Consider the following 23,563-nt stretch of genomic DNA (forward strand, 5'->3'; position numbering starts at 1 on the left):
GTGTGTTCAAGGCGAGGCCATTACAGAGGAGAGAAGGGTGCACGGCACACATCACGCAATCTCAGAGAGGATGCACATCATGCGGCATGCACGCTCACCGATCTAAGTGGAGTTTCTGGGCTAAGAGTTGCCAGTCCTTGCCCTTGGCGTTGGCAGTGTCGAAGGTGGCACAGATCCTCTGGCGGATGGACAAGGGGATTTTGAAGGCCTTGGGCCCCGTCTGGGACGTGATGGTGCAGTCTGTCTGCATAAAAAATGGAACTGACTCCTTTTCAGTCTGGAGGAAGAGGAACAGAAACAGACGATAATCAGACCGGGGTCAGACAGGGGTTTGCAAAAGTCGCCTTGTGCTTGTTTGAACCAGCCTGGAGAGCCAGGCGGGAGGGATTTACTGGGTATGATCCAGAGAGGCAGGTTTAACATTTAAAAACATAAGTACAAAGACTGCAAATGAGACAAAGGCAGGAGACATTAAGTTATTCCATCAAGGAAAAGCCTGGCTTACTTTGATAAGGCTTGCTAATTAAAACACACAGTTCACTCCAAAAATCCAAAATACATATTTTTCCCCTGGCCTGTAGTGCCACTTATCCATCTACATTGTTTTGGTGTGAGTTTTGGAGACATCATCCGTGGAGATGTCTGCTTTCTCTCCAATATAATGGGACTAAATGGTACTCGGCTTGTGGTGCTCAATACCAGTGTCTCTTTCCAAAAATCATGACCCAGTTACTCAAAATAATACACAGATCTCGTTGTGAGCAGTTTCATGTTGCTTTTTGGTAGAAAGAAAGTATTTCTGGTACTGCAGAAACAGGCAAGGACAAAAATATATATTTTTTTCATTTTGGGGTGAACTGTCCCTTTAAGCACACATTTCATTATCAGCCTGAATTTAACTGATTGGCTTCCAGACATGTCACAGTTACTTACACTTGAAAAACCAACTCAAGAAAGCAAAGAAGTGAATTTACTATTGAACACTGCTATACTGTGATCATCAAAAATCCCAGCATCCTTTGTTCTACTTCCACATAGAAGCAAACTACAAGCTTTAAAGCCCCTTTCAAGTCTACAGGTGGTCAGGATTTGGGCTGGGGTATTACTTTAAGACCACATTTCCCATAAATCACATTGCTTCATGTCTTCATGCTGGCACTGAATTTTCAGCATTCCGCTAACTGTCTGCAACAGAAGCACAGCGCCCTCTCTCTGCTATGTCTCATATCACAGTCCAGCAGATATTCAGCCTGAGGCACCTCCAACTGCAGCACCAGCAGTTTTCAGCACACACACACTCCTGGGTAGCTCAAGCATGTGTCGTCTCCTGATGTTTCAATCACTGAAGAAATGCCCAGCACAACTGTAAAAGTACGGTCACATTATGCTTCAGTGCATCTCCCATTCACTTCAATCGAAGCCCATAACTGACAAATTCACGCATGCAAACTGTGCTTGGAAATACTGTACTACAGTCGTTATTCTACTGTGTGCCATCAACCTGTTCGGTACATCACACTGCCAGACGACCAGCAGCATGTCTCTCTTACACTGTTTACAGCCTGTGATGGCTCTGCTCACTATTTATTTATTACCCACTGGGACCCTGACATCACAGTCTGTCAGGGATGAGGGACGGGCACTTTTATTCAAGGGAAAGCTAATGTGACAACTGTACAGTACAGCCCCTTTGCACATGATCAGCAGAACGTGGTGTGTTCGGCAAGATGCAGTGAATAGTGTGTAGGCCAGTTGTGTAGTTTCAGTTTGTATATCTGACATTTGAAAAATCACACAGCAAGGCTGTTGTTATTTTAGCTTAGCTTAGCGTAATTAAGCCACGCAGAATAGATAAGCATGACATCAACCCATCTAAGAAGTCATGTGAGCATGAATTTTGGATTCAGCAGCATAGATGGAAAAACTGTGGCTCTTTGCTTACTTCCTAAAGCCTTAAAGGGATAGTTCACCCAAAAACAGAAAAGTCGTTTTTAGTCATTCACTTTAGCCGTTCAGCCCTTCAGCCGTCACACCACACACACCCAGCTCAGATGGTGTGCATGTGTATGTCAATGTGGCTCCAAGCTAAGGATCCACAGTGAAGATTCAGGCTAAAAAACATGGTGTAAATGACATCTTTCAAGTCAACTTAGAATGTCACGGCTTTAGGAGACTTGGATTACACCAGGCGAGCAGTATGGAGGTATTTTATTTTTTATTTTTTTCTGGTTGTTTTTTTCCATTTTAAAACTGGTCACCATTCACTTCCATTGTTTGGGAGATTCTGCAACACTGTTTTCCTGTGAAACTCCAGCAGTGTTCTGTGGACTAAAAAACTAAACTCAACCTTCACTCAGCATGAAGGTGAGTAGATAATGACTGACTTTTCATTTTTGGGTGAACTGTCTCTTTAAGGCCTGAACACTCCCAAACAAATATGAAGAACTGGGAACACCACAGACATATAGTTAGCGTTTATACTACTTTCAGACTGTGCTTGGAGGATGGAGACACACATGCATGGACGGTATTCCGTAGTGTAGTAGCCTTGCACACAAGCCACCGACAAGTCCACGCAGTTGGGTGTACATGTACAACTTTGCTTATTCACTCATGCAGAAAGTATAATTTCAGCTTTGGAGTAACACTATTACAACATTATTATAGCATTATTACCTTCCTGCTTAAATGAGGCAGTTGAGTTGAGGTATGGAATGGATGTTCATTCTAGTTTAGTATAAGTTCTGTGGGTCGCGTTTGAATTCAACACAAGTTCAAATGAATAACAGCCTTCAACAGGACAACAACATGTCTATCCATCACTTTTTATGATAAAACCCTGAGTGGGGTGACATGGTTGGCTCAGTCAGTGGAGTGTTTGCCCCATGCGCTGGGGCTGTGGGTCCTCTGCAGCGGTGTGGATTTGACTCCCTCCTGTGGACCTTTGCTGTGTGTCATCCCCCTGCTCTCTCTACCCCCTTCCTGCTATGTCTTCAGCTGTCCTATGGATTAAATGCATCAAAAATCTGTCCCTAAAATAATAATAATAAAAAAAACTTGAGTAGAAATGGTTCTTAAGATAAAAAATACCACAAAGAGGTTTTTACACTTGGCTAATATGGAAATAATGGATGAAAACCTGGACTGACCAAGTTACTTTTGCCAGTTGACAGGAAATTTGGTTGCAATTTGTGCTAAGTCTGGACTAGAAAATAGTTGGCATAAATCATTGACATATGCCATATGTGAGTCTAAAACATCTTGATTGCCCCCTGGTGGCTGGCTGCAGTATAGGTCATAAATCCCATCCCCTCCATGTTAGCAGATGGGAAATAGGCCAAAAAAAAAAAAAAAAAAAAAATCAAAATACATGTCAAATACATTTTTCCAAAAGATGGTTTCTGTTGTTTTAGGTAGTTCTTATCATGCTGATGTTTGACCATGTGTTTATTTTTCTGTCCTGTCATGACTGACAGCTGAGCTCTGTTAGCGACTGCATCCAACTCTGATCACAACTGCGCAGACTCCAGCTCCAAATCATGTCACCAGCGCAAGATGGCAGCACTCTGTATCTAGGATATTTTTCTGTGATTTGTGTACAGTGGGAGGAGGTGGAGATGCATCGTCCATATTTCTATCCAGTATATGGCATGAATCAGCTCCAAAACAGTTGTGTTGGTGCTCTGTACGTAGATGATACTTATCAAACCTGGTGAACCACAATGTAAAATCAGTGTAACCTTATACAAATGGTCATGTCTATTTACTGAATGAGCCAGAATGAATGTGGCGATGATGTGAACTGATAAACACTTTTATTTCTGCATCTTATCTGCTATAAAAAGCAATATTTCACCTGTGTCTGACTGAGATGCTGTGTGTTTAAACAGTGCTGGTGGCCTTGAGGTAGGACGAGCATGTTTGTGACTGGTTGTGAACGAGCGGTTGGGTAAAATCAATGAGTAGCACTCTCGTCTGCCTTAACAAGTACTGTCAAGGTGCTCTTGAGTGAGGATTTCTAACTCCGACCTGCTCCAGTGGAGCTGCTCCGCGGCTGACAGAAGACAGTTGTTACACCGGGCAGCTCCCAGGTGTTAATGCATGTGAATGTGATGCAGGCTATTTGCTGGAACACATGTCTCCATGGAAAAATAAAGGTTAAAAAATATGTATGGTAAATGTGGTGAACAGCTGGATCTCTGATGTCTGTGTTTAGCATAAATCTGCGAAGAAAGTGTGAAAGTAAGAGTGTCCTCCTTGCTCTATTAATACACAATGCAAGCTCAGGAGAGCTGGCCCTGCTGTCAGTGGACACACTCCAGGAAGGTTACACAAAGGTTGAGTGCGAAAGTGAAACACACCCCACCCCCTCCTCCCCGCCCCCTGCCTCCCACAGCTGCAGAGCCTCACCTCGGCCACAGCCGTGTAGACCTGCAGAATCTGCTCGTGGCCTTTGACCTGGCGCACGCTGATTTTGCAGGAGAGCTGGGCGGTGGCAGGGCTGTATCTCTCCAGAGAGAAGGCACAGTGCAGGGGCTGCTGGTTGCTGCACCACACTTGGGGGAAGGAGAACTCCTGAGGAGGCAGAAGAAAAAGAGGGACATCAGAAACACAACACAGTACACAGCAATGTTCAAGTTCCCAGGAAGTCAGAATTTACGTTTAAGTGCCTTTATCACAGGATATGGCCAACCAATGATGAGGAAGTTGTTTTGTAGACTTGCTTGGGTATTTGTTATAGTATTTCAGAGTTTATATTTTTCTGGAAAATTATTAAAAATGTTAATGACTGCACTAGGAGGCATGCACTAACTTTGAGTCCAATGAAACACTGCTGTCATTTATGACACTGCCAGAGCATTCATCAAAGCGGACTGCAGTGTTTCTGGGCACCTTGCTGTACAAAAAACAACTTTTTGGATCATATTTTCTGAAGATAATATTTTCTGGTTTCCATACTGATTGCCTCCAGTTACTCAGCTTCAAATTTTGCTGATTTAATCACAGAATTTCCTGATGGAATGATAGCTTTAGCAGCTTACTTGGTGCTAAAGTGGCTAACCATGACCGTTAGCTGCTGAAAGTGGGCTACAGAACCAGGCTCAGCAGCCTGCAAGTGAACATGGCTGAGAAACACAGCCTCTGAGGCTGACAGAGAGTATAGTGCCAAGATCATTTACATTGTTCCTTTATGGAAAGATAGCTTTAATTGTTGGTAAAGGAGCTGAGAGCTCTGAAGGTTAGCTAATATTGGTGGGCAATAGAACTGGGTTTAGCAACTTCCTGTAGATCTTTTCCACCAACATGAAACTGGCCCTATTCTAGTTTGTGCACCTAATTTTGAACCTGTGAGAACTTGTTTTTCAAATCAAAAATAAACTGGTTCAGACCATGAAAAGTTCTGTTCCAAGCTAAAACCAAAAATTGGCAGGGTTTCCTCGTGAACCAAAGTCAATTCAAAACTGGTGAAAATGTGGGCTAGATAGTGCCAAAGTTCCAAGAATCTTGAAGAGAACCAGTTCAAGAACCACAGCTTATTTGGTGGAAAAGGGCCTCCAGTGAACACTGCTGGACCAAAGTCATTTATGGCATTTCTTGACGGTAAGACTGCTTCACTTGTTGCTAAAGGAGCTATCCATAAGTCTTAGCTGCCATTAGTGGGCAACAGAACTGCTCAGCAGTTACGGAGTTTTGTAATGGAAAGATAGCTTTAGTTGTTGCTGAAGTAACTTAACTGACTGCTAACAGCTGCTAGTGGCAAACAGATCCAGGCTCAGGAGCCAACAACATGGAACCGGCCCTACTCAGTTTGCGCACCTAATTTTAAACCGGTTGGAGCATTTCCACCAAATCTAAACTGGGTTGGACTGGGACCGACCTAACTGATGTTAGCTTGGTATGCCATGATGTAGCTTCGAGGTGCAAGGAGCCAAACCCTGCAAAAAAACTACCTCAGTATTGAAGCGTATTCCCTGCCGTCACACTGGCCTCTGTTGGTTTTTGAAAACTGTTTTTGGTCAAAGTCGGCCCATGCTCACTGGGAACTCTCAGTCTGGGAAAAGTCAGCTAATACGACCGCTCCCCTTCCTACAGCCACGGACCACTTAAGCTGCAGGGTGGGGGGTTAGGCACGTTCAATTGTAAGCGCAAATTAATGTCCCCGATGAGTCCCACGCTAGCTGCCTTCAGTATGAAGACTAAACTTCTACATCAGCCTACATGAGAATGTTTTACCAGTAAGGCTCATGAAAATATCAGATTTGTACACAGTCAGAGAAAGCACAGGAGTACATCATGAGCTCTGGTGAAGTGGCTGACAGGGCCTCACCTGTGCTCCTTTTCTATCACCCTTCTCTGCTTCCATCACATATAGTTTTGTCGTTTGTGTTGATTTTTCTTTTTTTTACAGCCTGCCATGCTGTTGTATTGTTCTGTGCACAATGACACAGCTAAAACCATCACCACCCATTCCTTTCATCTTCTCTCACATGCTGTCACATGTTTTTTTTTTTTAAAGTGCACCAGCAAATACAAAAACATATTTATGATTCCCTTTATTTGCAATTCCTCATGGAAATATTCTCCCAGTGCATTGTGTAGGCTTCTATCTTTTTTTATACTTTTATCTCTTTTTTACTGTAATGCATACTGACTGACAAAGGAAAAACTACACTGCTCAACTGGAAGAATCCCGGTCGACTGAGGGGTTTCTGACTTATGATTCCCCGCTCTTTTCACTGGAAATACGTCATGTACGCAAGAATTAAGCACTCCTCTAGATGTTTCATGGGGACATTAACATATGCTGTAAATGAGATGATTCAGCGGGCTCTTCTACAGTACATGTGGCTGCGCTGTCACATGCGCAGCCACTTACACGCGGTGAGATAAAAGGTAAGAGCTGGCTTTGAAGTCTCAGTGATTCCACGGTGTGATATATTTATGCATAGCAATAACTATTGTGCAGGAGAGAAAGAAGATATCTCAATATCATTTACAAATACAGCCCGACTCCCTCGCCTAGAAACTCTGATAGCAGCCTGCAGGCTTTGTACTGTAAGCAATCTACAATATGTAGGCATATGGGGAGCAGGGAAAAGATTGCCTTTGATGTATAATTAATTTCCAGAGAACGGCCACATCTGCGGGGAAACGTCCTTGACCTCTGCCAGACTCCGTCTTCGCCACATCTGCATATTAAAAGTGACCTGTAAACGATTCTTAGCGAAGACCGCGGCATTAAAAGCGGCGGCCGGTGTGCCTACTGATGGCTTAACCCTTGTGGCTTTGATCTGCCCGGTGCAGCTCACAGCGGCAGATAATGGAGTCTGGGAGCAGTGGCGGAGGAGGAGGGGGAGGGGTGATGGACGTGGAAAAGCTCGGATGCTCTTTAGCACTAAAAGCTGACTTGATGTATGGCACGGCGCTCGGCTATTATTCTACACCTGCTCCACCAAAGCAGGTTCGCGCCGCCTGCCTGTCGTCCCGAGGCCCTCATGAATAAGGCCGCGTGGAGAGGGTGGGTGTCTTTGAAACGCGGAGCTTTCACCCTGCATTCAGATCTTTAAGCAACAACAGCGTACAGTGGGGACACGGCTCAGCTGCTCCGCAAACGGCAACAACAGGTCTACAAAACAGCTTTCACTGACTGCCGCTGCATCTTAATGCTCCTGCAAGCAGAACAAACACACACAGCTATTAATCTCCAGTCACGTCCGTCTTTATGAGCCCCGGGAGAGGAACGTGGGTGACAGCAGGACTCACACACACAAACACAAATATACAGTCAGAAGCAGATGAATGTTACGAGTGGAAGGGAAATTATTTTCATCGAGCCAGATTTGACTTGACTCGTCTTCTTTATGTGACAACAATGAGAACCAAACATCACCGTCTAACGCCGTCATGGTTGCAGCAGTAATTTAAGATGCAGCTGCGCACTATAAGCTGCAAATGATTGCTGTGTCAAAGCTTACTTTGTTCTTATTCATCAAAACATGTACAGATACATTGAAACATAAAATACAATATATAACAATGTGAAAATATATAATTTATAGTCCAGTTGTACCTATGGCTGTTCTACTACCTGGGTAGTAATAGTATAGAAAGTAGTAGGGCACAGAAAACAACATAAAATACCAATATTTGTCTGTATTTTGACTGATTAACACCATTAAAAGTAGCGAAATCAACTATCAGCAGCTCCTGTTTGCAATGTATCAGTGGATGTACAGATAGCAACCACTGATTTACTCTGATACTGAAGGAAACTTAAAAATGTGATAAAACTCAGGCAAGTTGTGGAGTATATAAGGAACATAGTTTTTCTCTGTTTTGTTAGATAATTCATGGACACTGCATCACTTCGTGGCAAGGGGTTAAAGTAGAGAGTTTGTCCAATAATATATCACACCACACTGTAGAACATTTGGCCCCAGACAATAGTAATAATAATCTACTGCCATATGAATTATTCATGAAATATATGGGCTCACATTAAAATTGGTCCCACAATAGATTTATGACTTTTTGTACGAAAAAAAAGAGAAGACCACACTAAAGATTTGAATTATCTTTTTTTTTTTTTATCATTTGGAAAAGAAAAATGATCTATTTGCATACTTGCAAAGCTTGAGTCCTCGAAAATAGCGTGGATTTCAAAACCAAAGTTGGAGGTGTGGGGTCTGCAGGGTCCACCCCCAGAAAAAATTGACTTTTAGAGACTTAGTTTCCTGCATGCTGGTGACTTTTAAACAGAGACTGCAAGTAACTAAGTACAAATATTTAGTTACTGTACATAAGCAGATTTTTCAGGTATCTGTGCTTTACTTAAGTATTTATTTTTACATTTAGAGGAATTATTGATAATTTCATTTTGCATCACATTCTCAACATCAAGACTGACTTAAATCTAAATGGATCAATAACACATAGAAAAGATAATTCTTATCAATGCATTTGCAATGCACTTGTCAGTGCATTTCACACACGACAGATGTAACTGTTAGCTTTGTTCAGAAATAGCTTGTAGAAATGTCCTTCAAAGGGCCATTTTTTTCTTTTACAAAAGTTGAGTCACTACTTCTATTTTAAAAATCTTTTTTAAGACAAGTATCTGTACTTCTACTAGCACAAAAACTGTGTGTACTTTTGCCACCTCTGCTTTTAAAGAGTAAAAATAACATAATAATAAATAACTCGCACCTAATATCTGGAGAAAACTTGGGACTTGTGACCAGAGCATTTGGTCTTACCCGGTCCAATTTTAAATTTGATTACATCACAGTAAATAAATATCTTACAAATGTTTTTCTCAGGGTACATTAGTCTGGCTGCTAATAGAAAAATGTGTCCCTTCGCTTTAAAACTTTCCGTAAGAGACAGGAGTTCTTTCCAGGAGTATTTCTTTCGTCAGTGCTTTGCTTTTGTCTCTCTGTCTCTCACTCACTGAGGAGGATGATGTATTAAAGAGAATTGAATACAGCAGACAGCTCCGCATCACATGCAGCTATATTGTTGTCTGGGTGGAAACATCAGAGTGTTGAAGTCACAGGGTTTCTACATAATGCACAGTGCAACAAACAGGTTGTGATGACGAAAAGGGGGGAAAAAAAAATGATGTGAAAATCTGTCATAAATCAGTGTTTATGTCTATTTGTGCTCAAATAAGAGCTACTATACTGCCTCACCATACTGACAATGGTTGCTATACTCCTTTGGAAGAAGAAAATTAAATTAGAATAGAATAAAATAGAATATATTGTCCTCAAGGGGAAATTCGTCTGGGACAACATGGAAACATCTGTTGCAGAAACTAGAGGTAACAGTAGTAGGAGCCCAGGTAGCTACATAGCAGCGCTATCAGTTTCCACAAATTTATTCAAACTGGCAACTTATTCAGTGAATGCTAAAACTGTATGACGAATGAGTGGATCATCAGTATAATTTTATTATTCTTTATTGTCATTTATGGTCTTGGTATAATCACTAAGGCTTATGTGTGACCAGTACAGCTGGAAACTGTTCACTGTTATATTGTAAATAAACCTGGAACCAACAATAGCAACTAAACCTGACCTACATCCAATCAGATGTGTCAAAACGTAACCTACAAAAAATTATAGCAACAAAACGTGACCTCCAACCAATCAGAGTGACAAAATGAGGCCTCCAACCATTCATAGTGACAAAACTGTTACCTGCAATCATTCATAGCAACAAAACATGACCTACAACCATTCATAACCACAAAATGTAACGTAAAATCAATCAAAGCAATGAAACGTGTCCTACAACCAATCAGACTGACAAGCCCTGACGTAAAACCATTCATCTCAACAACATCACCTACAACTATTCATGTCAATGAATCCTGACCTGCAACCATTAAAAGCTATGAAACATGACCCACAACCAATTGTAGCAACAAACTATGCCCTACAACCAATCATAGCAATGAAACGTGACCTAAAGCTAATCAGAGCAAAAAACATGTCATACAACCATTCATAGCAATGAAAACAACCAATTATAGCAATGAAACATGACTTACATCCTATCAGAGTGATAAAACGTGACCTTAAACCTGACCCACAGCCATTAAAAGCAATGAAACATGGCCTATAATCAATTACAAAACGTAACCTACAACCAATTATAGCAACAAAACGTGACCTGTAATCAATTGTAGCAACAAAATGTGACCTACACCCACTCAGAGTGACAAAATGTGGCCTGCAACCATTTATAGCAACGAAACATGACCTGTAACCACTTATAGCAGCAAAATGTGACCAACAACCAATCATAGCAATGAAATGTGACCTATAACCAATCAGAGTGACAAACTGTGACCTACCACCAGTCACAGCACTGACATGTGTCCTACAACCAGTCAGACTGACAAACCCTTACATAAAACCATTCATCTCAACAACATCACCTACAACCACTCAAAGCAATGAAACATGACCCACAACCAATCAGAGCGACAAAGCATGACTGACAACCATTCATAGCAACAAAATGTGACGTACAAACAATAATAACAACAAAACCTGACCTACACCTAATGAGAGTGACAAAACGTGACCTACAACCATTCATAGTGATAAAACTGTTACATACAACCATTCATAGCAAAAAAACACGATCTATAACTAATAAAGCAACAAAATGTGACCTACAACCAATCAGAGCAACAAAATGTATGAGGTGGCACTGAGTAACAGTATAGTTACACATCTGTAATAGGGACCATCGTCTGCTGAGGCGACACAACATATGTCTTTGGTTTTGGTTGAAGTTGGGACTTTGCTGGTCAAAATTCATCAAAATTGAACTCCACATGAAGCAAAGATGCAAATTTGAGCACATCTGACCGTGTCCTGACACATGCAAGTCAGGGCAGCACTTGGTCTGATTTCAGGCAGGAACAAATGGAAGGCTGGTTGCAAACTTTCTCAAATTCCAGTTTTGATGCGTTGCACTCGACATGTCATTGACATATGACATTTTAAATCTGCACCAGTGAGGCTCCTCTGCAATCATACCAAACCTACCAACCTACTAAAAGTGGTGGCTTTAACATTACATTAAAATACATCCCAAAATACACATGCAAGTAAAAAGGGCCAAATGCAGGATCTTTAACTAACAAGCGGAAACACATCAGTGCTTTTTACACGGTCTGATTTATGAGTGAACCCTGGAAGGAGCAGTGCTCAAAACACCATGATAATTAGTTCTCAGCAGCAAAAAACAGGATCTTGCAAATTAGTATGTTAGCATCCGATCTGTGTTTTCATGTGATATCTCGCTGGCATGGTTACCTGACATGTGGTAAAGGGTTTGATGTTCCACAGGAACTGGGGAACATCCTGGATGGACACCTGGAGGCTGAAGGTGTTCGCTCGGAAAGGCAACATCTTTGGCTCCTCGAGGAGCTGACCCCCTCTGCTCTTCTCTGCCGCCACCACTCCCTGGAGAGGAGAGGAGAAGAAGGGAAAGGAAAAGAAAAGGAAAGAAAGGAAGCAAAGCAACAGGGAAAGGAAATGGGATAGTGTAGAAGAAAACAGGAGGAGGAAAAAAGAGAAACATGATGAATGTAAGAGAAAACTAAGTATACAAGAATCCTCTACTTTGAAGGTATGCTACCTTTGCATATCAGCACGAGCACCTGTTGCTAATCCTCTCTTCTGTCACATCCACTAATTGACTCGTCACAAATATTAACACAGAAGCCGAGAAGTGACGTCGAGTCTCAGCTGAACAAACTGTACGACTCGCGCTCGCATTAGCATCACATTTGCAGCCTCGACATGACAGATTGAAGCTTGAATTTAATGCAGGGGAAACGCGCGCGCTGGGGCGGGTGTAGGGGGGCGAACGTCCATCTCCCAAATTGAATTTGTGATGATGAAAGAGCACTTTGATTGTCGCTTGCAGGTATTCATCTGTCATCATTGTTCAGTGTCCCGGTGGGATGGTTCCGTGTCTGGTCTGTCTGTCCTTAGCCATCTCAATCACAAAGGGAAGAGACAGAGAACAGAGCTGTGACTAATGCCAGGCCGAGCTGATTGATTCTGACTAAGTGCATGCAAGATGGTTATGCACATGTGTGTGTGTGTGTCTGCAGCTTTACACATGTGTTTGCAGAAAAGCATATTGCATAGTGTCATTGCTGTTAAGTGTGAGAACAATCAACTTATTGGCAAAGCACAGATGAAAGATGTTCATAGGAAAAACACATGTGACAGCAGGGAGCCTGAAATATGGCGTTCCTCCTCCGCCATCTGCCTGCGTCTCTCAAAATGTCAAAACAGCAAGCAGCTGGACAACACTGGATTTCACTGACTTTACCATATAGCATGTAGCCAGCTCAGATCTGTGGTAAGGTTCCCTCGTTTGAACTCATCTGAAGCTGTCAACGCGCCGTGATTGAAGCCTGTGTAGACTGCGACTGTTGCTGATCTGCCGTTTGACACATCACACACAGCTGATGTGTCTTAGATCGTGTTTTACAGCTAAGGGAGTGTTGCAATGTCAACCAAGACTGAGAAATCCAGACAGAAGAATTGCAAAGTTGGTGGAGTTATTTTGGAAGTCCAGGGCTCCAAAAGTAAAAGTTCTGCTCAGCATGCACAAAGTGAGGAGGCTGCAAGATGGAGCTGAGTGTTGCTACCTTGGCAGTTTTCTTGCTAGATTTGTGACTCGCTGTCTACATTTTCGTTGAAAACATTAAGTTGTTTAGATAACTACATTCATTTTAATAGCATTTTGACTATGTGACAGGTTGTTTAGGATCTCCTGGACATATTTCTTAGCAAAAGCTGCTGAAAAGAAGTTAAAAAAGGAAAATCTTCAGAGATGGGACCATGTCATTTGTTTGCAAGTCACAAGTAAGCCTCAAGCGTTCAAGTACCAAGTTAAGATACTCTCTCGTGCACTCCTCACTAAATGTAATGCAATTTTAACAACAGAGCAGGAACTTGTTGTTCTTTGTGCAACTTCAAATGTCGAATGAAGTTGAAAGTTGTTGCATCATCATGTTTTGCCTCCAGCAATTTGTTTTTTGTTGTGCTTTTTCAGACTGGAGCTCAGTAGCCTAACGTTATTTTTTCATGGTTCTCTCCCACGACTTGACTGGATGCTCTCTGATTGGTTCAAACAAAGCAGATCTGGGAAATTTAGTTGTTGATTCAAGAAAATTGATCCATGGCAGACTTTTAATTAACAGACCTTTTAATCTTTGTATTTTCAGACCAAAAGCATCAAGCCCATGTGAAGTCATAAGTCATTGGTGTTCAAGTCCAAGTCCAGTCTTAAGTCATCGAATTTGTGACTTGAGTCTGACTCAGTCATGTGCATCCTACACCTCAGAAAATCCTTTATATACTACATACATATAAAGTGTCATTTGGCAGATTATAGATTTATATGTATGATACCTTTGCAGTAATGGCAACTTGTATACCTCCACCTCAGTTTACTGTGTCCATTCAACAGCTTAGCAGTAATGACTGGGTGCTAAGCCACATGGGTATTATAGTATTCACAGCAATCTGTCATTCCTAACGGATGAAAAAAAAAAGTTGGAAGAATGATGGACAAAACATCAACATAAATCTACAGAATTATCCCTGATACTTTAGTGTTCTTATGTTGATGAACATCGGAAATATAATAAAAGGAAACTTTAAAATGGGAATTTACAGTATAGTAAAAAGTAAAAGTATTTAAGAAACAAGCTCGCCCAAAACTGCAAGTTAGTTCAGGTTTCCTTGCATGTTTCTAGCTTGGACATGTTGCTGTCATGATGGTATTTTTGAAGATTTCTGTAGAGTGTAACCTCCTGATCTGCTGTGATGCATGGTACATGATGTTTAGCAGCAGAGTAAGTATTGCAATATCAACCAAAAACAAGAAATCCATCAGACAAAAGAGTGGAAACACAAACTGACTACTATGATGGAAACCATTGTGGTCATCATTAAAAGAAAAACAGATTATTTCCTGTTGACGTTAGAAATTCTAAGAATTACATTTGTCAAGGTAAAGGCTAAACGTTGAGTGTTTACAGCGGATGGTAACGTCTGCCAGCAGAATACCAATATGGCTGCTATTTTCAGGTAATGAGCATGTATGCAGTTTCTCTCCAGTTTGACATGAATGCTGACCTTGGAAATAGCGAGGTCTTATTTCTGCCCATTTCTCAACAGCGAGACTTTTCCTGACATTTTTACATTTTGGAATGGATCTGAATCACGGGGTGAGTACACATATTATTTTTCACTTTTGCTAACATTGTAAAATGGGCTAATGCATATTTCCCCCCTAGTCTTTAGTGCTATTTATCCATGAGTTTTGATACATCAGCTGTGGAGGCATCTGCCTTCTCTTGAATATAATGGGACTAGATAGCGCTCAGAGTTTGTGGCGTTCAAAGCACCAAAAAAATAAAAATAAAATAAAAAAATTGAAAAACTCAAAACCAGTGTTTCTTCAAGAAATCATGACCAGCGGTTTCATATAGGAGTAGATCTGGTAGATTCTCTTGCAGAAAGAAAGTAGTTCCTACATGAGACTGCTCACAACACGGCCTGTAGATTATCTTGAGAAAATGGGTCCTGATTTTTTTAAAAGAGACACTGTTTTTCTTTCTAATTTTTAAATGTATTTTTGGCACTTTGAGCACCACTAGCCAAGTGCCATTTAGTTCCATTATACTGGAGAGAAAACATCTAGCAAACATCTCTATGGCCGTTATCTCCGAAACTCTGCAACTCTCAGCAAAAAAAAAATCTAAATGGATAAACAGCACTACAGGCCAGGGGAAAACATGTATTTTTTGATTTTGAACTGTCCTTTTAAATGGGATGTAGAGGCGATGAAATATTTAAAAAGTGCATCATTTGGATATAAATATTCAGAAAGTTGGACTTGTTGAAGAGGGACTTTTTGAAAAGAGGCAGCATTATGCAATTGTAGTAGAACATATCAGAAAAAGACCCGTCCTCTGTCTCAGCTGAAGAAAATGTCTCCCTCAGACGAGTGTTTGTGTTGCATCAGGCTTCCTGTTGATTGAGAATCCAGCCTGTGATTGTGCTTGGAAAACACACAGCAGAGATGTGGTGCTAACAGACAGGAGCCCAAGGGACGCGCAAAAGTCTGGCATCTGCTCGGCAGGCTGGGAATTCATAAACCAAATCCAGAATGCATTTTAAAGCCAGCTGCCGCTGACGGCTGCGACATGACAGAAAGGCGGTCGGGAGGCAGAGGCAGTCACGAGGACTCGTGGCGCTCTGTTCAGCTCGGCTCCGCTCCTCTGTTAGTCTAGTCTCTCCGGGGAGGACGGGAGGCTTGATTTCCCTGATGTTCACTGATGAGATCTCAATGCTTAAAAACCCTATAGGTCGCTGAAGGATAATCAAATCAAACAGGATCTAAAAAGAATGATTGGTTAACACGTGGATGGCAGTGATTACAGTACGGCAGCCTTTGTCTCAGTTTATTAAAACCTCTGGAAGGGAATCTGTCAGGCTGTTACAGAGTTCCCACTATCAGCCCGGCAGTATTGTTTCACAGTGGTAATGAATCTGCGATCACTCACACGGTCTCAGTGGTAGACGGCACATGCTGAGGTCCCTGCTGCCTCAGACAGCCCAGGCAAAATCCACATACACACAAGATGTTCAATTTCAATCTGGGCCATGACCTACAATATGTACCTCCTAATAGAGTAAGAATTACTGAAGTCAAAATGTGCACCGTCACGTTTTTGTGAAAGAGGTCAGACAGCTGAAGTTGAGACACACAAAGACTGCTGAATTTACCAGTCAGAAGTCTGGACTGTTGGGGAAATGAGTAAGAAATGTTCTTCTCTGTCTCTCTAAAAACGAACAAAAAAAAAAGAAAAAAAAAAAGAAATCCAATTCAATAGTGACATTAAAGCTACTCATTGGCCTCGAGTCACAAAACTGATGACTTTAGACTTGACTTGACAACATCAAACAAGACTGAAAAGTCAGCTTGGACTTTAACACCAACGTCATGTGAATTCACTTGGACTTTGACCTGAAAATGGTTCGCGTCTTTCCCCAAGCCCAAAAATGTTATTTAAAAAGTCTGCCACAAACAGGGTTGCCAGGTCAGACACATTGCAGGGTAGAACCATCAACGTGCACAACAGCAGCACCCTGACTCCGTTCAACCTGAATGGAACTGAGCCTTAAAGGCGTAGTTCACCCAAAAATATAAATTCAGTCAGTATCTACTCACCCTCAAGCCGATCGAAGGGCGGGTTGATTTTGTCAGTCCGCAAAACACTGCTGGAGTTTCACAGGAAAACTGCGCTACAGAATCAACCAATTTTTATTCTGTTATGTTTTTACATTTGAAAACTGGCCACCATTCACTTCCATCGTTTGGGAGACTCTGCAACACTGTTACAAAATAAAGCTGACCTTCAATCAGCATGAGTGTGAGTAGATAATGACTGAAGTTTAATTTTTGGGTGAACTATCCCTTTAATTAGCAACATTTATAACACCTGTCTTTACTCTTCATGTAACTGCCATGACCAGTTCATATAAAGGGTCACATATACATATTTTCTCACATATTTTCTCTCATGGTATCAAGCCATTCAGATAGTTTTGCTTTAATTTTCTTTTTTAATTCTATTTTGAGATACTTGCCTCTGAGATTTCTTCCTCCAGCCCCACACAATGGATGGATGGATGGATGAATGGAACTTAATTTGTGGTGCTCACAGCTTTGAAAAATGACATTCAAAAGCAAAGTGTCTTTCGAGAAATAACGTTCCACTTACGCTGGATAATCCACAAACCTCATTAACGGTTTTCTTCGGACTAAGAAGAGGTCCCTGTGAGAACCTGACGGCGTGTTCTGTGGATTATCCAGAGGAACAAGAACACTGGAGCAAGACACTGCAGACGCAGAGCAACATTCATTAGGAGTCGTGTTTCTGGCAACCAGACTAATGTCAGTCCAATATTCTTTCTCCTTTTAGGCTTTGTTTTCTTCCTCAGCCAACTCCTGAGGGAAATATCTGCCTCTTTAGCTGCTAAACGCTCCACTATGTTCACCAGCTAGTCACTAATTTTGTCTCTCTGCTGTTTGGTGTTGGGCAGCGGATTTATCAGGGCATTTTTTTTGCTGAAAACAGCCACCTGCCACTGGAAACAAGGCTGACATGAGCTGTGAGAATGAAACAAAACAGTAGAGTTAAAGTAAAAACCAAAACAATGAGCTGAAAGACACTAAAATACTCCACAGAGGTGAGTGGAGCTGCAGAGTCAGGTGATGAGTCTCTGTGGGTTCATCACTATGACTGACACCTGTCATATTACAGTTATTTGATTCATGCATTACAAAAACTTATTAATGCAGCAGGAAGCCAGGACTGCAAATGCTTTACCATTTTCCGCAGGTTTTAAATTTAACTTTCAGGGCACAAAAATCTAAAGGAAAGAACTTTTCCTACATTTTTGTATTCTTATCTAACTTCAGATAACTGTGTAACTGGTCTGCCAGTATGTACTTTGGGTAAATGTGGGTTATTAAAGCCCCAGTAATGCCATAATAGCCTGTACAGACTGGCCCATATGTCAGAAGTGTTCATTGATGAAAATGGCATCACTGAGTAAACAGAACGAGTCTGAAGATTGAAGAGCTGCTTTAAGAGATCCATAAAGGAAAGTTTAAATTTTTAACAGTGTCAATAATGGAATTAGGGAATGAGGGGAGAGAAGCCTAACATGTGCTGTTAAAAGTGAAATAAAGAAGAAATGGTTTAATATGAAAATGGCTTAAAAATGTGACAGCAAGGTGATAGATAACAGGAGGCTGAGGATGAGGGGTGATGTAGACAGATAATAGGTGATGTTGCACTGTCAGCCATTGCAATGGAGGACATTTTCCTGGTGAGCAACTTGCTTGAATGCAACAGTAATAGCCAAATTTAACCTGCATTCATGGAGTGTCATGATAATCAGAAAAATGGGTTCCTGACTAGGAAAATTCATGTGAAAGCCCATGTGAGCAGTTCATGTGAGCAGTTTCCTGTAATAACTGCTTCCTGTCTGCAGTAGAATCTAGAAAGAAAGTAGCTCCTATGTGAAGCTGCTCACAACATGGTCTGTGGATTATCTCGAGTAACTGGGTCATGATTTTTGGAAAGAGACACTGGTTTTAAATTTTTCAAGTGTATTTTTTTTGGCTCTTTTTAGTCCCTTTTTATCAGAGAGATATCTCCAAAACCTTGCAACTCAAACAAAAAAAAAAAAATCTAGATGGATAAACAGCACTACAGACCAAAGCAAATATGTCTTTTTGATTTGCAGGTGAACTGCTACTTTAAGAACTAACAGTGTTCTTACATTCCTGACCACATTAGGAGAAGCACTGGGTAATGTATATAATCACACACTAGTATTAAATTAGCTTTTGCCCTATTATCACTTTATAACCTCAGACTTGGCTCAAGGAAACATTTAAGCCATTACTGTCCACATCCTCTTAATGAATAAATGAGACTGTGGTAAAACACACTCTGCTGGACATGATAATGACTCAACCTTTGCTGGATAAACAAAAGAGCAAAACAGTAGGTGTTTGAGTGGTTACCTGAAAGGCGTGCGGCGTGTCGTCCACGCAGTACACCCGCAGGCTGTAGCTCATGGAGCCGGCCTCCATGCTCCCGAACACAGCCAGCTTCAGCCTCTTGACGGCAGCCTGCGTCAGGGGCTCGCCCACCAGGGCGTACGAGCCCGGCTGGTCCAGCAGCAGGTGGCAGCTCGTCGAGTCCATCAGGCAGTAACAGGAGGTGGACTCCTCCTCCACCGACATCACTTCCTGCAAGACAGAACAGCGGAGGAGGACAGCATGAGGACATGGCAGGTATCCTCCTGACACCAGAGGACGAAAGAGGCTTTTGATGACACTTACCTCTTATCTTTACTTATCACATTAAATATTCAGTATTTTTCACTACAGACAGTTTCTGTATAACTGATCAGAGTTAGAAATGCTTTTACTGAATGCATTTCTATATATTCTGTTTTTTCAGGTTATTATCATTTTGATTATTTTAGCAGTTTTTAAAAAGAGAAAGAAGGTGTGTGCATAAGACTGTCATAACCATGTCAAGACACCTGCCATGTGTGTGTGTGCATGTGTGCCTGTGTGTCTATACTGACTTGAATTTACAATAACTTGTGCACTAACCCACAGTGAAATATATAATATAAAACTGTAATTACACTTTTATACATGGTATAAATTAAAATTAAAAATTAATTCTTACATCCATTATCATATTCCTATTCAGCTTATATTTACTACATATTGCAGTTTTATATGTTTTTATTGCCGTTATAGATAAGGCACATGCAACTTTACATACTTAACACAATGTTAAGTGTTAAGTGTAAGTGTTATTGTCATATTATCCTTTTTATATATTGTAGTAGAATGTACATATTTTTTTTACACACTTCTTATTTCTACTCTTATAATTCTCTAGGCTTTTCTATATTTCTACTGTTGCATAAGAACACCTGGAACATCAACTATTTCCCCCTGGGGATCCATGAAGTATTTCTCATTCTGCTTCAGATTCTGATGAATATGAAGGAGTCTGTATAAATGTTTATAACAGCTGTCATTCTCTCAGATATGTAATTTCTAATGCAAAGTTGACTTTGCTTGACATGTCTTTCATGACAAATTGACATTAATCAATGCAATAAGGTCATGTTATGACAACTTGACATTTACCAAGACAACATCACCTGCTAATGTCTTTGTTATGACAACTTGACATAATCAAACTAAAAGAAACTGGTTAGCTTTATGTTTTAATACTACATTTTACCAGCGGTTCCCAAACTTTTTCTGGCATGCCCCCCTTGTGTCAACAAAAGTTTGAGCATCCCCCCCCACACACACACACACGCACACACAAATTTTTTGATGAATTGTTAACAATAACTGGGGGTGGAACTGATAAAAAAAGGAATTCAAAAGTTGAATTTTAGTGAAATAAATGTCATCAGGATAAAAACAGCAAACTCTTTGTATATTTCCCTCACATGGCTCATATTCATTCAACTTTGTTTCACTGTATATTTCTCCCCTGGTCTTCCACGGCCCCCTGCAGTGCCTCTGCTCCCCTCCAGGGAGGCCTGCCCCCAGTTTGGGAAACACTGCAACTGGTTTTCATGATAAAGATGTCATTGCACCAATGAAAGAAAGTAGTTCCTACATGAAACTGCTCATAAGGTCTGTGTATTATGTTGAGTAACTGGGTCATGATTTTATGGAAAGAGACACTGGTTTTGAATTTTTCAAGTGGATTGTTTGGTGTTTTGAGCACCACAAGCCAAATGCCATTTAGTCCTTGGACAGAAGGCAAGTCACACCAAAACTATCTAGATAGACAAAAAGCCCCAGACAAATATAAGATGAAAACTATGTATTTTGGATTTTGGGGTGAACTGTCTCTTTGAAAAACTAAGCTATTAATAAAACATTTGTGTGATTGCACTTTGCTTAACCGAACTATCTAAAAACAAAGGAAGAAATACACGACTCACCACATGGCTCAGTTATGCAACACTGATCCTTTTCATAGAAACTTTTTCACACAGAGAACTTTTAACAGCATTTTAGACTGGTCAGCACCATTCAAACATTCAAAATGAAAATGTAATGAATCGCTTAAATGTCACTTGGCTGTGATACGTTTCACTTTATGGCATGATGCTCAAAGTTTGGTTAAGCATTTTTACATGATAGTTTAGGCTGATGGACTGTATGAGATTATACTTCAGCCAATTATTTTGATAATCAATTAACTGTTTTAGTCATTTTTCAAGCAGAAATATAAATTATATTATACATTATTTGTATTATTTATAATATTTGCTGGTTTTAGCTTCTGAGATATAAGGGTCCACTGCTTTTCTTTGTCATTTATGACAGTAAATGAAGAGTCTTTTGGTTTTGGACTGTTAGTTGGACAAAAGAAGCTATCAAAGAAGACAAAAAAGTCTATTATGAGTGGACATGAATAATGAATACAGGTGTGCCTTGAAACTTTGGCTGGTGTGCACTGGACAGAAAAAGTGTGAAAACCACTACAGTAAGTCACGTCAGATGGTTAATGATTAATCATCTATCAATTAATTGCCAAATAAGAATTCAACCAATTAAATATGTATCATGTATCAATCAGGTTGGGAACCAATGCTGTAAGGTTCCATCTCTCTACTGGATGTTCATATAACAAAATCTGGGCATTACTTGCATATCTTTACTTCAGTCTTTTTCCCACAAACCATCATTTTTATACTTTAAAATGACACCAAACATGACAGATTCATTCACCTGACGATAAGACTGAAGTTCTTTGTTTGCAATTTCTGGGTTTATAATTGCACCATAAATATTATCACATGTACTCATCAAGTATATTTTTGAACCTTAGTTATATGTTCATTATTATCATTATTATCTGAAGCAAACTCATTACAACATATTTTAACCTCTACCACCTCAATGCTTGTCATGTACATGTTTGTCTCTCCCAGTTCACTACATCCAATACAATCTGCAGTTCTTCTGTTTTCATACACTTCAGTAAGTGTGTCTGTGGTTACTGAAAACATCCTTTTCCTTCGAGGAAAATGAGAACAATACACTGATTAAAACTCACATCGTACATCAATAATAGTAAACCTGGTAACAACCTCTGTTAATAAGAAACAATCAGACGTTATTCTGCACACTGATTAAGACATTCCAGAGCTGCAGAGAGAAATATTCACGCCCAGAGCTACAGGACATACATATCAAGAGTAGAAAAGTGTGCAAATGAACTTCTGTGTACAGTAGAATGTTGCATTATAGATTGAGTTCTGGTACGCTGCTGCTGAAAAATGGTGTAGGTAACATAACGCGGGTTTAAATCACAAAGCAAAAACCCACACAAGTTGTAAGCAGTCTCCTGAGAAAGTGAAAAACCATTTTCTACATGACTGATGGTGTTAGTACATAGCAGAACACAAAATAGTCATTATGGACAATACAGAGTGTTTTATTTATGAGATGACAACAGCAGCAGCCAGGAAGCACTTCATTATTTCCAACTGGAATGAAGGAATCTTTTACGTGCTGTCTGTTATTTTTTTTCCCCTTTCTTTTTGGTTCCTTTTCTTTTCTTTCCTTTCCTTTATTTCCCTTTCATTTCCTATCTTTTGTCTTTCCTATCCATTCCTTTCCTTTCTCTTCCTTTCTTTGTCTCTTTCCTCTTCTTTTCTTTCCTTTCCTGTATTTTCATTGCATTTAATTTCACTTTAATTTCAATTTCATTCTGTCACCGTTCCTTTCCTTTCTGCTATTCTTTTCTTTTCTATTCCATTCCTTTCTTTCCCATTCTATTCTGTTCAGTTCCATGCTCCTTTCCCCTTGTTTAATTCCGTTCCATTCCTTTCTTCTGATATTTTCCTTTCCATTCTATTCCATTCTGTTCCCTGGTCCCTGTTCCTTTCCTTTCGTTTCTCTCCTTTCCTTTAATTTGACTCTAATTTCCATTCCGTTCCATTCCATTCCATTCCTTTCCTTTCCATTTTTTCCTTTCATTTCTTTCCTTTCCTTCCTTTCTATATTTTTCTTTCCTTTCCATTCTGTTCTGTTCCGTTTTGTTTTGTTCCCTGTTCCTCTCCTTTCCTTTCTTTTCCTTTCCTTCATTTTCTGTATGAAGGGATCTTTTATTCTTCCTTTCCCTTCCCTTCATCAGACATTGACTTTGAACAGAAGACAACATCAGCAGGAGGTGGAAGTTCCATTATACCAAAGGGAAGTAATGACAAGACAAAGGAAAAGCGCTAACTTCCCTCTGTGTTTTTGCAATGAATGAATGATCTCATTCCAACAAATGCTGTTTCAGTGCTCTTGGTTGAGCTCATTGTTGTGACAGAGATCATAAATGATGCCGGTGAAAAATTTAACAACAAACTTCACATTGAGGGAAACA

The 23,563-nt window shown here is 40.5% G+C and overlaps 1 protein-coding gene across 1 annotated transcript in view; it reads right to left on the reverse strand.

Annotated features, from left to right (window-relative positions):
• Window positions 1–23,563, reverse strand: part of unc5db (unc-5 netrin receptor Db) — a 200,444-nt gene that overhangs the window by 6,927 nt on the left and 169,954 nt on the right. The window contains exons 12-15 of the mRNA XM_084729244.1: window positions 19,153–19,380; window positions 11,835–11,984; window positions 4,411–4,575; window positions 99–277 (exon numbers count right to left, since the gene is read on the reverse strand). Coding sequence (XP_084585370.1) covers window positions 99–277; window positions 4,411–4,575; window positions 11,835–11,984; window positions 19,153–19,380 — 722 coding nt within the window. The remainder of the gene's footprint in view (window positions 1–98; window positions 278–4,410; window positions 4,576–11,834; window positions 11,985–19,152; window positions 19,381–23,563) is intronic.

Source organism: Lutjanus erythropterus, chromosome 10, assembly GCF_056507025.1.
Source record: "Lutjanus erythropterus isolate fLutEry1 chromosome 10, fLutEry1.hap2, whole genome shotgun sequence".
Lineage (NCBI taxonomy): Eukaryota > Metazoa > Chordata > Actinopteri > Lutjaniformes > Lutjanidae > Lutjanus > Lutjanus erythropterus.